Below are 14,323 nucleotides of genomic sequence, written 5' to 3' on the forward strand. Positions count from 1 at the left end.
CATATAGACTATCTTCAATATACTTCAGATATAAACATGCAGGTGGACAATTACAGACAAATTTATTTAAAGAAACCCAAACACGTAACTATGGTGCATGAATAAGGAACTTATGGAATTTCCAAGAGCTTTCACGTTTTGTAACTATTCAATTAAGAAACTTTCAAAACCAAAGTTAAGATAAAAGAATAAAAATCAAAATAAAAAGTAGTAAGTTCAGAGTCAGTAGGTTGAGTGAGCACAAACATTCAAAATACTACCCTGTCTCCCTGCGTCCTTGCCCACCACAATGTGCTATTTAAGGTCGCGCAGCTAGTGTCTTCTTCCTCTTGTTCCTTCGTGAGTTCTACAAAAACCTAGATAGAAGAAAAAGCAAAGGAGACTAATTACTGCATCATCCAAAGGACTGTAAGTATGTCAGAAACGGCATAATGCCATAACAAATATTTAACATATATCAAGAGGTCTTCTGATATTGATAGTATTCAAACAAAGCAAGTTATGTCCAGTAGATACAAAAACAAACACATACTTAGAGGGTTAATAAATTTCCTAATCAATGTATCAATCAAGCAGCAATGTCATAAAATAGCTTAAAATTTTTAAACAACTGAAATTATTCTAATATGAAGTAAAGCCATGAATCTTTTAGATGTGTACTAAGATAAACAAAAAGATGGCCAAGCTTAACAAGATACAATGTACCTGAATTCATTATTCAATGGTAAACATGTATATCAAACCATCACATTGTAGTCAATAAATATAAATAATAGGACTTTTTAATTAAAGAGGTTTTAAAGTGAAATTGAACAAAAAGCTCAGAGGAAGCTAAAGCTGTAACTACTTTGGAGATGGTCAGATGACTCAGCAGGACCTTCTGTCAAGCCAAAGGCCTGAGTTCCATCACCAAGCCACATGGCTGAAAACTGACAAGCACAGTTGTCCTCTGGTCCCCACAATAATGCTGTGACACCTGTGCACCCACACATGAGCAAGTGTGCTCCAAGAATAGTTTTGAGTGCCTATAATACCAGCCTCTACATTATAACCTAAGCAGTTGCCACTACATACACTTAATGATATAGTAATCGTTTCTAGTTTATCTTTACAGTACCTGTTCCAGGGTTGCTTGAGAAAAGTTGTATTCTTCAATGGCAAAAGTGTGTTTTGCTATTAAAACATAAAAATAGCATTTTACTTAGTGATATTTCTAAGGAGTAAACTGGAGATTAATTCTCAAGTTCTACTCTGCTTTTTTAAAACTCTGCCAACAACTTATTCAGAACTGAAGTTGCCCAAGTGTGTTATTCCTCAGCCCTCACACCCACAACTATCGTCAGCAACCCGTGGCCTGCTTCATCTTCTTGGTCAGCTCTCCTTCCCTCCAGTGTCTTGTTCTTTGTCATTCCTTTGTTTTCCTGTGGAGTCAGAGCTCTACCCCCCATTCTCTAGACACCGCTGTCACCTGGTCTAGATTCTTAAATTCATTTCATATCACTGGTTATTATAAACGTTGCTATTTTCACATCAAATCCCTCTTTTCAATCTAATACCACATTCTGTTAGTATATTTATTCTTTTAATCATAAAGAAATTATCAGGAAGATAAAAATTTCAGAATTAATAATCTACACCTACAGAGATACATAAGATATAAGTAAATATTGTCCTACTCAGAATTCCCATAGAGAATGATAAAATTCTATATATTCCAAATTCTTAAGTCTCTATGAATTATGTACATGAGGACTGAATTTGCACTATTCCACTTGAAGTCCTGTGTCTCCCACATTCCCTAAAACTTGACCCCTTCTTTATTAATTATTGTTCAATGTATATGTATGTATGAGTATATACATTTATATTTATTTATCTTAGAATAAAAGAAGAAAAGATTATATTTTCTATAACTGCAACTATAACCCGGATCTGAGTTCTAAACTTTCTGAATAAAATCCTTTCGTTACTTGAAAACTATTTTACAGTATTCTCAAATGCTACTTGCCTTCTTCCAACTTAGCAAAGGACTGTGAGAGAGACTGAACATCTTCTTTTGGAATTTTATAAGCCAAAATAGAAGAAAAGCTGAAAAACAAAGATAAGATACAGGAGGGTGGAAATGGTTACTACTGTGTTTGCTTGAATGCTAAGCTTAAACCTTTTTAAGTTCAAATGTACATTCTAATAAGCTGATATTCTCCCTAAAAATATGTGCAGAATGACAGGATAATACCGTGTACTTATCCCCCTGAAGTAGGTACAAGCCTCTATTCTGACAGCGCAGTCCTGTACTGCTGATGATACGGTGCATCAAGGTAAGAGAGTCAAAGACACAAACAGAAAACATAACTGAAAACATAAACCTTCATGGTTTCTCGTTGGTCACACCGTGAACCCTGATAGTAAAGGCTGTCTCTAGTTTCAGCACCGCTCAGCCACAGCACACACCTTTAATCCAAAAGTGGGCAAGATATTTGATCACAGCCTGAGATTGTGTTCTGGAAAAACCTGTTTCTAATTGTGGTGTAGCTGAGCCCTGGCACACACCTTTCATCTGTTTGTTGTAAACAAGATTGAATAAAGTCGGTCCAAGGTCAAGAGACAGAGCAAACACAGCTGACAGAGAATGAATATAGGAAAAAAACTGAGATGAGAGGAAACCAGAAGGACGGATAGAGAGACACAGAGGAAGTAGAAAGGAAGGACATTCCGTTGGAAGGGTTTTTAAGGCTGTGAAGGAATGGGTTGTTTTGTTTTCCTTTTGGGACACTGGCTGAGGAGGAAGGTCAGCTGGGCACTGTCTCTGCCTCTCTGAGCTAGCAGGCTTTCACCACAGTTGTTGTTTGGTAAAATAAGAATGTTTGGACTTTTGTTTTAAAAACAATTTCTACTCTATAAAAAGTATTAAATATATTTTAAAAGTTGTTACCTCTCTTGGCGGCTTGCATTTGGGAAGATATATTGAATTTCTCTTTGAAGGTGATCTATTTCCAGGTTTTCTATCCAGTCCTTTAATTTAATTTCCAAGAAGTAGCCTTTGCCAAACTTACTCTTTAGATGTTGTACTGTTCCAATACATCTGAAATAATTTTAAAAGGAAGACCTAAAATGGCTTGATTGTTTTCAAAGGATGAATTCTTGCTTACATTTGTTTTTATGACATGACTCTGGCCATCTGCACATGCGTAGAAAAGTTGCAAACATCATGAACGTGCTCATACACTCTTTCTCTAGTCTCATTTTCCCAATTCTTCTATTCTTACAACAAGCTTGTCAAAATCAAGTGGCCTCCATTATACAGGGCTAGCCAGGGTCAGAGCTGGGTTGACTCTGCTCCTTCCTGTTAGTGTCTTTTGTCCCAGGGGTCTATCCCAAGCTACACCTAGTTTCCAGGAGTCTATCCCATGCTGCCTTTAGTTGCTGTGTCTCTCTCATTTCCAAAGTTAAGGACAGTTCTTACTCTATTCTTCCTTCTCACGACTTGCACAGTTTGAAGGAATTCTGATCACAGTTTGAAGGAATTCTGATCACATGTTTTGCTGGACTGTCCTTCAATCTGTGTCTATCTTCCGAGTGTTAAAGTAGGCTATGAGCTGTGGACAGAGAACCACATCTGAGCGTGCTTCTCACTACACTGTAGCACACTCAGGGGTGTGCAGTGTCTGCTCAGTTAGCGTGTCTGTAAGCTTTTCAACTGTGAACATTACTGCTCCCAGTTCTTATGCCTTTCCCTCACTCAGTGTTCTAGGAAAAAATGGTTATGACCAGCATTAAGCTGAGATGAAGAAAGGGAACAATACAGATTATTTGAAATCATTGTGGAAGGAAAATTTGCCTCTTTGCACACACTTATCTACTCCATCAACCATTTCTGTGTACAAATATAACTCAGATAGCTATTTTAGACTCTGTGTTATAATTCTAAACAATGTCTACTATTTTGAAATAGCCTAATAATTTTTAAATAACAAACACAAGACATAAAAACAAACATACCAATATACGTAGTTGTACAATTTTGTAAAATATAGATATACATATATTTCCAAAAAAATTCTATACAAAACTGATTTTTAAAACTAAAAGTTTTGACATTTCAAATTAATGCATAGCTCTCTACATTTTTAAAATAATACATTCAAAAATCTGCCCTCCATCCCTTTCTCTGAAAGCTATGCTGTTTAAGTACCTACCTTAGCTGCCCAGACACCATGATGGCCACTCTGTCACAGACAGCCTCCGCCTCTTCCATGTAGTGAGTCGTCAGAAGAGCAGCCCGCTTTTTGTTTTTAAATGCAGTTCGAATAGCTCTCCTATAAAATGCAAATAAAATTTAAGTAACACCTGTGTAATACTGGGAAGCAGTTTCTCAAAATCCAACTATTTGAGTAAAACTCCCCATTACCAACAGCCGTATAGGCCTGTGTCCTACCAACTTCAGTTTCCATTCTAACCTAGTCCTCCTTAGAGTCAAACTTGACAAATGCGAGGAAACCTCATGCTCAGTATCTTGGTTTCAGTCCCCGGCAATAACCAAAAAAAAAAAAAAAAAAAAAGTAAAGAACGTACAAAAGTGTGAAAGAATGAGTGGATCAAGTATGATAAGATATTATTTTGTTGTTTAAAAAAGGAGGCATACTCATAAAATTAATATATATCTAAATCAAACTTTATACTCGATAAATAGGAAATTAAGAACTAAGAAGTATTTAGCCAACAAGTACTTTAAATTAATTCAATAAATTACAACCTAAACTCAAGACAATAATATGAAAAACATAATTTACTGTTAAGTGACTATGAAAAAAAAAACTCCCAAAATTAACTCAGGAAGTAGAATTTAGTTTAGAATTATTTATTTTAGTGTGTTCGTTTCTGTTCTGTAGTACATATAATATCATTAATATTTAACAAAGACACAATAAAAGCTTTAAAAGTTTACATATTCAATTGCTATTTCATACATCAAGATGTACACATCACTAACAGGAAGCTATTGGTCCAAGCGACTCTAGCCCATGATGCAGCGAACCAAGCGGCAAGTGTCTCGAGTGTCATACTCACCACATGTGCTGTTTGGCTCTGGGGTCCATACCTGTGGATGGCTCATCCAGCAGCGTCACCTGAGGATTCCCCAGCATACTGAGAGCAAAACACAGCTAGAGGGAAGAGGGAGGCCGGACTAAGGCTCCAGACTGAAGACATCTGCCCAGAGAGCAACAGGTCCTCAACTAATAAAATACATGCATCTGTCATGATGAATACCTTTCGCTTGATCCCTGCAGGGAGTTTCTTTATAGTTTTCTGAAGATGTTCTTTCAAATCAAGGGCTCTTGTTATTCTGCAAGATAGCCAACACAAAATTATGTACCTGGATCTGTATTAATGCAAGTGTGTTATGTATGATCATTTGTGCTATTCTCTCTAAAAGATCACTTAGGTAATGTCAACTAGGTAAAAAAAAATCTCCAGTTTACAACATTGTAAAAAATCAATTTGCATACTGTTTAGGGCACATTCTTCCTATAATTAGAAATAAAAAACTGAACCCTGCTGGCATGCTGACACGTCTTTAATTCCAGCACTTAAGAGCAGATGCATGCAGATCTCTGGGTTTCAAGGCTAGCTGGGGCTGCCATAGCAAGACTGTCTCAAAATAGAAATAAAGAAGTTAGAATGAGCAGAAATAGAAGAGTTGACTTTTTTCATAGGTGTCATAACTTTGTAAAGAATAAATGAGAAGCAATGACCTTTTTCTATGAAAACTATAATCTATAAAAATGCTTGTTTTAAACTGTAAAGAATCTGAAATACGCATTTCCTCCCCCAAGCAGCAAAGGTGATTTACCGACTTATTACTTCCTTCATGTCACTTGAACTCATCCCCTTCACAGCTCCGTAAATTTCAAAATGTTCTTGCAGAGTGATATCTGGCCACAGTGGGTTTGCCTGAGGGCAGTAACCCATACACTTAATGGATTCATCATCTTCATTTGAGTGTGAACTATAATCTCCTAGAAATATCTACAAAATGCAAACCACATTTTAGTGCCTTAGCTTTGTACAATGAAGGAGGTAGTAAGCAGATTCTGTTAAACTCCTTCCCTGAGTCACAGTAATGTCTGAGCATCGTTCTGGTGCTTTTTAAAGGTGTGAGGCCGTGCATAAATAGGTCAGAACTTAGATCCATCCTGAAGGGTGACTATACTGGTGGATGGGAAATCGAGCCACCGTTTTAAGTACTGTCATCATGGGGCTGCACTGAAATGCTGTATTTAAACTAAACCATTAAGTAAAATAAAACTTTTTTGTTTCTCAAACATTAAGGTGTAATTGACATTAAAAGTAATCTTAGGCAAAATCTCAAGAAAGGAATATTCCTGGCAATTCACAGAACACTAAGTCTATAGATCCAGGGAGGAGAGATGGAAGGAGAACCAGGAAGGAGAAATACGTGGATGTGGAGGCATGCGCATACCGCACAGTCACTGACAGGGCCCAGACTAACCTGCGTATCTCCAGAAATTACTATACCTGTCTTCGTAAGTGGATAGATAAACCCACCCTGTGTGTAAATATTTACTAAAAAATAACTATATATGTCTATTTGTGTGTGAAAATTTGACATGTATAACTTTCAGATAACCAAAAGACCTTAATCTCATAAATCTATACTAAATACAAATACTAAATTACAAAAACTTTGACCATCCAATTCATAATTTGTCATTAGTGACCTTATCTTAATTAAGCTGTCATATTAGATATAACCCATGGTTGCATATATCATACCTGGCCTGAAGTTGGTTCAACATCCCCAACAAGAATATTAATAACCGTGCTTTTGCCAGCACCATTTGGACCCAAAAGTCCCAAGATCTCTCCTATAGGTATTAGGAAAAAAATACATATTAAAGTCAAGCTAAACACGAAAATTACTCTTCTGGAAAACTTTCTTAAGAAAAATAAATGCCGACCTTTTTTCACACAGAAAGATATGTATTTTGTTGCTACTTTTGTTGTTTTTCTTGAATGAAGAAAATCCTTCTTGTCATCATATTCTTTATGCAAATTGCATACCATAATGGCTGGCTGCTAATTAGGAAAACAGGTTTTAAACAGTTACAAATTAGAGACCTATCATTTCATATCTCATATATGTATCCCAAAAACCAGACTCACTTCTAAGAGGGCAGTCTAAAATAAATTTCAACTCATACGTGATGAAATGTTTCTCCCTCATTCCTGTGCCTCGGTGATCTACCACTGAGACTGAGTATGACGCGGCAGGAAGGAGCAAGTTACCTCCTCACAACACTGGCAGCCCATCAGCTCTTTAACCTTCAGTCTTTCAGCCTTGACATCTTCATCTTCATCCTCACTGATGGGTGGTTCTGAAAACTTCTTACTTTTGTTTTTCTGTAAGAAGGTCCTAAGCAAATACAAACAGTAGATGGTTACATAATTAAATACTCAGAAATTTAGTGCAAAGTTACATAATTAAAATACTAAAACACATGGGCACTAGATTGATAAAATCATTCTATAAGAACATCAATATAAAACCTAATGTTACCTCTCAAAAGTAGAATTACAAATGGTACTTTTCAATGACTGTTAGTGGTTAAAAGATATTCAAATCCAATCATTTACCACATTTTATTTATGTATGTGTGTGTGTGTGTGTGTGTGTGTGTATGTATGGTATGTTTAAGGTGTTATTCCACATGGAGAGGGGGAAATCTGGGGGCTGAATAGATGTCTGAGGTTAAAAGCAGTGTATTGTTCTTCTAGAGGCCATGAATTTGGTTCCCAACACTCACACCAGGAGGCTTACAACCCCTACAACTAAAGCTTTAAAGGATCCAATACCCTCTTTAGCCTTGGCTTTCACTCACACAAACATACACACATACCCATAAAATTTTTAAAAAGGTCTTTAATTTGAAAAAAAAAACATGAGTATTTCCTCCAAAGACACTGCAGTCTGAGTATACATGGAACTGTCTAGGAAGACTAGATAAGGCTGAAATCAAACCCAAAGGAATACTTGATTTAATGGCGGATAGAGAAAGAAGTACGTGCAGGAGAATCTTGAGTAGGAAGAGAGTGAAGATGTAAATGAAAGTGACCTTATAGGGGGTGGGGGAGGACAGAAGAGAAGGGGGTGGGCGCAACCAAGAAACCAAGCCACATGAGCCCAGCAGACAGAGCAAAGACACTGAAGACACTGTAGGTGAAAAGCCCAGACCATATAACATTAAGGAGTAAATGGGACATAAACAACCAAAGACAGAAGGCTTTTTGACTATAAAACAAACAAAGGTATACTATAAAGAGCCAGAAGTGAATTTATACTTGAAAAAGATTTTGGTCCTTTTATGTATAAGAGAAAGTGATAATTTCTTTTTTCTAAATTAAGATTATGAAGGAGGTGCTAGAGACGCGGCTTGTTGGTAAGGCGCTTGCTATGAAAGCAGTGAGGGCCTGCCTTGGATCCACAGCAGGGACTTTAAAAACTGAGTGTGGCAGCTCAATCCTGTGACCTCAGACCTGGGAAGGTGGAAACAGTAGGATCCCTGGGGTAGAGAGAATGAGGAAGACACCAACTGTCAGGCCTTCACATACACAGCACATACACATGAATACATACATACAAACACCACAACATACAAACACACATACATGATTCAGGATGATACACAAAGAGAAAAGAAAACTGTCAGAGCAACATTCTTAAGTGCGCAGAATAAATGATCCATAACAGAAAGCCAGCTCTTCCTCTGGGACAGGGAAAAGGAAAAACATTGGTCAATGTAGATGAATCTGCAGATACTTGCAGTTAAGTTAAGGTCTGAGTTCTGGGCTCATAGGTAAGCACCTTGAAAACCAGGAATGCTGAGCACTCAGGCTTGTCTCCTCAGGGAGAGACGTGTGCCTGTTCTCTACCCAGGAGGCTGACAGTGGCTAATGGCCCGGTAATCTGTGCTATCTGCAGGACCAGGTCAGACCAAAATCCACCCTGTATCTGCCCCAACTATTATGTTTTAGCCAGAATCTTCATCTCTAGACCTTTATCTTGAACAGTCTCTCAGTCAATAAAACCCATCCTTAAGAGAGATGTCACACATACTTTAAAGCTTTGTTAGACCACTTCTCTTAAACTATAGAAACCATGTTTGTGGAAGGCATCAATGTTCGGTTGGAACCCCAGCTCATCCCCTGTATAAGCTAAGAAACCCTGTTTGCTCTTCTTCCCCCAGCCCCACCGGGAAGGAATAACTCTAAGCTAACATGTCATTTCTCCCATCTACAGTGCCTGCCCAGAAATCCAGCTTTTTTTATTTACCTTATACAGGCATAATCCAAGTTCCTAGCTCACACATCATCACCCTGTACCTAAAAACCCATAAACCCAGTGGCTTTAACTGAAACCCCTACTAATCACTGGTACTTTGCAGAATAATTTCAATGTGGTCAATCTTTAAGCTTTATTACATACATGCAACTGAAATAAAGGTTCCCAGAAAACTGTTTTCCAAAGTTGTACTTAAATATGTATAAAATGAACTCCCTATTGTCAGACTCCACAAGTTTGAACCAACACCACTGAAGGTCATGTTGAACTAGAGTGCCTTCTTGCTCATGCAGAGTGTTACTCTGCCAGCTATGGCATTTACAGACACACACAAACCACACAAACACAAACATGTACACACACACACACACACACACACACACACACACACCACACATACATACACCACACACAATCAAGTACTACTTTTTCAGAGATAAAGGGCAATATTTCACTAAGAAGTAAGATGCAAGGTGATCTGGAGAATTTGAAAAATACAGAGAAAGACTGGAATAACAAGAAGGCTATCTAGGAAACATTACAGGCTACCAAGCAGGATCAAACAGCTTATTTTGTACAGTAAACACATACTATTTCTGAGTTATTTTACTTTCTTATTCAGAAGTATAATTTTAGCAGATAGTGCAAGGAGACAGGAAGAGAGACTAATGAAGAGGCAAACCATATGAATAAAGTAGCGGGATCTGGGGACAAATTAGAACCAAAACTGCCTGACACACAGTTACAGTGGGAAAAGCTGTAGGATATTAAGTCATATGAAGAAAAGTCCAATAGGACTAAGAAGTGAGAGGCAGGAATGTGAGAAATTACTGGTGAAATGTGACACTGAAGTTTATGACAGACACCACAGGTCTAAGTAAGAATTCTATCACCCTCCACAAATATAAGCTCCAGTTGAACAAAGGACACAATGTGAAACCTGAAATGTTGAAACTGGGGGAAGAAGTATGAGCAGTGTCTATAGCACTCAGGTGTAGATGGACAGTGTCTACAGCACTCAGGTGTAGATGGGCAGTGTCTACAGCACTCAGGTGTAGATGGACAGTGTCTTCAGCACTCAGGTGTAGATGGGCGGTGTCTACAGCACTCAGGTGTAGATGGAGAGTGTCTACAGCACTCAGGTGTAGATGGGCAGTGTCTACAGCACTCAGGTGTAGATGGACAGTGTCTACAGCACTCAGGTGTAGATGGGCAGTGTCTACAGCACTCAGGTGTAGATGGGCAGTGTCTACAGCACTCAGGTGTAGATGGGCAGTGTCTGCAGCACTCAGGTGTAGATGGAGAGTGTCTACAGCACTCAGGTGTAGATGGGCAGTGTCTACAGCACTCAGGTGTACATGGACAGTGTCTACAGCACTCAGGTGTAGATGGACAGTGTCTACAGCACTCAGGTGTAGATGGACAGTGTCTACAGCACTCAGGTGTAGATGGGCAGTGTCTATAGCACTCAGGTGTAGATGGGCAGTGTCTACAGCACTCAGGTGTAGATGGGCAGTGCACAGCACTCAGGTGTAGATGGGCAGTGCACAGCACTCAGGTGTAGATGGGCAGTGTCTACAGCACTCAGGTGTAGATGGGCAGTGTCTACAGCACTCAGGTGTAGATGGGCAGTGTCTACAGCACTCAGGTGTAGATGGGCAGTGTCTACAGCACTCAAGTGTAGATAGAGAGTGTCTACAGCACTCAGGTGTAGAACGTGAGTTTTAAATAAGACTCCATGTTCCCAGTATGGAGGCCAACAACTACTGAGATTTTATGAAACCTAAAAGTTTAGTACAGATTAGGAAATTATCAACCACATAAAGAAAAAACACACAAAATAAGAAGAGAATCTCTGACAGATAACGTATCTGATAGAGATTAATATCAAAAATATATAAAGAATCAAAAATATAGTTATGGAATCAAATGGTTAAATTAAAAACTAGGGTGGGGATCTACACAGAGACTCTTTGGAGAAGAAATAAAAATGCTTAAGAAATACCTTAAAAAGTGTTCAGCTTCCTTGCAATTAAGAAAATTCAAATTAAAACAACTGCCATTTCATATTCACCCTGTTAGAATGGCTACAGTTAACAGAGCAGCCAACAGCAAGTGCTGGCAGGGCTGGGAGGAAAGGGACCTTCATTCTCTATTGTAGGAATGCAGACTGATGCAACCACTTTGAAAAGAGGACGGAGAACTGTCCAAGAGCTAAGGAAAACCTACCACATGGGCATGTCATCTGGTAAGTAATGGTCACTGCTGCCCTATCCACACTAGGACAGTCACAGAAAGAACAGGAATGTCCTTTAGCACATGACAATGGAATGACAATGGAAATGTAGTCCATATACACTATGGACCACCACCCAGCTGTGAGGAGAAATGAAGTGTGTGGGTAATGGATGGAACTGAAAGCTCTTACTGAGTGAGGTCAGCTTTGAACAAGTATCACAGCTTCTCTGTTTTCTGCAGTCCCAGCCCCAAGTCTCCATTTACAAAGAACATTACACAAGTCTACAAACTTGAAATGCACAGGACATGAGATCACGTCCCAGTTAATACATTTACACATGCACTGCATTTCTGGCCCAAGGAACATTGCAGAAGGAAGAAAAAGATTAAGGTCATAGGAACCTAAAGTTTGCTGTGCGATTGTGTCTCCTGAAAATATCCGAGGCTACACTCATCAAGTCTCATCAAGATGGATGTCTGAATAAGACCTGTACAACACTGACACCAATGGATAGGTCAATATGCAAAAAGGAAAACTGGGGGAGGACTCAAGAACTACCCAGAGGCTATCTAATAAATATTCACACATAAATATGTAATAAACATATACAAGACATATTATTTAAATATATAAAATTATAATATGTTATATATTATAACAACAATAGTAAATATATAATATAAATATATTTTATATAAACAAATATTTATAAATATTATGTTTATAATAGCAAAATATAAATATATAATTCATAATATTATATATACATATTTATAAATATTTATTTACATATGAATAATATATAAATATATACATTGATCTACTATGTAATATATTTTTTAATATATTTATTTTATTTATGAGTACATTTGTAGCTGTCTTCAGAAACACCAGAAGAGGGTGTCAGATTCCATTACAGATGGCTATGAGCCACCACGTGGTTGCTGGGGATTGAACTCGGGACCTGTGGAAGAGCAGTCAGTGCTCTTAACCACTGAGCCAGCTCTCCAGCCCCTATTGTGTAATATATTAAGTGTTACTTATTTATATATATATATATATATATATATATATATATATATATATATACACACACACATATATATATCATAACATGTATATAAATACTTAAGTATATGTAAACAATAATTAAATATAAAGAAGTAATTAATTTGAGAGAGAGCAACAGGATACATGACAGGAAATGGAAGGAGGGACGAAAGGGGAAAGTGACATAATTCTAATTTAAAAGAAATACTATAAAATTAAAAGAAAGCTGGTGGCACGACCCTGACATAAGTTCAGAGGGTGAAGTTTGGTGCAGATCAGGAAGGAAGGGCTGAGGTATTAGAAAGACTGCTCTGTGGATCTAGGAATCTTCCCCACAAACATCAGCAGGAACAGGGAGAGGCGGAGTAAGGAGAGCCAGACCTGAGCTCCTTGGTGTGGAGGGGAACCCCGCCCTTAGTCAGCATGACACACTCATCTGAGCTGACCAGTGTTCATATTCATCAATATTCTAATGCCCTGCCAAACACACATGAGAGCAGCACACACTAACTGTGCGGTGTTTATATGCATTAAAGCTGTTCTGATTTACGAATGTGAGTTACAGAGAGAAAGATGTATACTAGCTTAATATCAATAACTATATCTCACTAAATAATAATTCTTTCAGTTTAAAATAGCCTAGTTAAAAAGGTGACATTGGAGAAAATACTTGGAATTCACATAAACATAAAAAACACATAAAAATGTTACAACTATAAATATGAATATAATGAAACCATTTTTTTAAATGTTAACAGAAATTCAGACTTTCATAGAGGACTTAATGATACCAATACTCTCCACACTATTGTACAAAATAGAAACAGAAGGAACACTACCCAACTCGTTCTTCGAAGCCACAATTACACTCATACCTAAACCAGACAAAGACACTACAAAGAAAGGGAACTTCAGACCAATTTCTCTCATGAACATCGATGCAAAAATATTCAATAAAATAATTGCAAACCGAATCCAAGAACACATCAGAAAGATCATTCACCATGATCAAGTAGGCTTCATCCCTGGCATGCAGGGATGGTTTAATATATAAAAATCCAACAACATAATCCACCATATAAACAACCTCAAAGAAAAAAACCACATGATCATCTCACTAAATGCTGAGAAAACATTTGACAAAATTTAACACCCCCTGTTAAAAGTCATGGAAAGATCAGGAATTCAAGGCCCATACATAAACATAGTAAAAGCAATATACAGTAAACCAGTAGCCAACATCAAACTAAATGGTGAGAAACTTGAAGCAATCCCACTAAAATCAGCAACTAAACAAGGCTGCCCTCTCTCCCCCTACCTATTCAATATAGTACTGAAAGTCCTGGCCAGAGCAATTAGACAACAAAAGGAAGTAAAAGGGATACAAGTTGGAAAGGAAGAGGTCAAAATATCATTATTTGTAGATGACATGATAGTATACTTAAGTGACCCCAAAAATTCCACCAGAGAACTACAGCTGATAAACAACTTCAGTAAAGTGGCTGGTTATAAAATTAACTCAAACAAATCAGTAGCCTTCTACTCAAAGGATAAACATGCTGAAAAAGAAATTAGGGGAAAGACACCCTTAACAATAGTCACAAACAATTTGAAATACCTTGGTGTGACTCTAACTAAGTAAGTGAAAGATCTGTATGACCAGAACTTCAAAT

At 37.7% G+C, this 14,323-nt stretch overlaps 1 protein-coding gene across 3 annotated transcripts in view; it reads right to left on the reverse strand.

Moving 5' to 3' along the window:
• Positions 1 to 14,323, reverse strand: part of ABCA5 (ATP binding cassette subfamily A member 5) — a 69,736-nt gene continuing 55,413 nt past the window's right edge. For 2 of the 3 annotated variants that reach the window (XM_080922863.1, XM_080922862.1), the window contains exons 29-39: positions 7,309 to 7,435; positions 6,981 to 7,098; positions 6,796 to 6,887; positions 5,852 to 6,027; positions 5,269 to 5,344; positions 5,068 to 5,162; positions 4,197 to 4,316; positions 2,933 to 3,082; positions 2,009 to 2,088; positions 1,118 to 1,173; positions 1 to 356 (exon numbers count right to left, since the gene is read on the reverse strand). In XM_080922863.1, the coding sequence (XP_080778989.1) occupies positions 249 to 356; positions 1,118 to 1,173; positions 2,009 to 2,088; positions 2,933 to 3,082; positions 4,197 to 4,316; positions 5,068 to 5,162; positions 5,269 to 5,344; positions 5,852 to 6,027; positions 6,796 to 6,887; positions 6,981 to 7,098; positions 7,309 to 7,435 (1,198 nt within the window). In that variant the 3' untranslated portion in view covers positions 1 to 248. The remainder of the gene's footprint in view (positions 357 to 1,117; positions 1,174 to 2,008; positions 2,089 to 2,932; positions 3,083 to 4,196; positions 4,317 to 5,067; positions 5,163 to 5,268; positions 5,345 to 5,851; positions 6,028 to 6,795; positions 6,888 to 6,980; positions 7,099 to 7,308; positions 7,436 to 14,323) is intronic. The other variant, XM_080922864.1, reaches the window with a different exon arrangement.

The sequence above is a fragment of the Micromys minutus genome (assembly GCF_963924665.1).
Source record: "Micromys minutus genome assembly, chromosome: 10".
Lineage (NCBI taxonomy): Eukaryota > Metazoa > Chordata > Mammalia > Rodentia > Muridae > Micromys > Micromys minutus.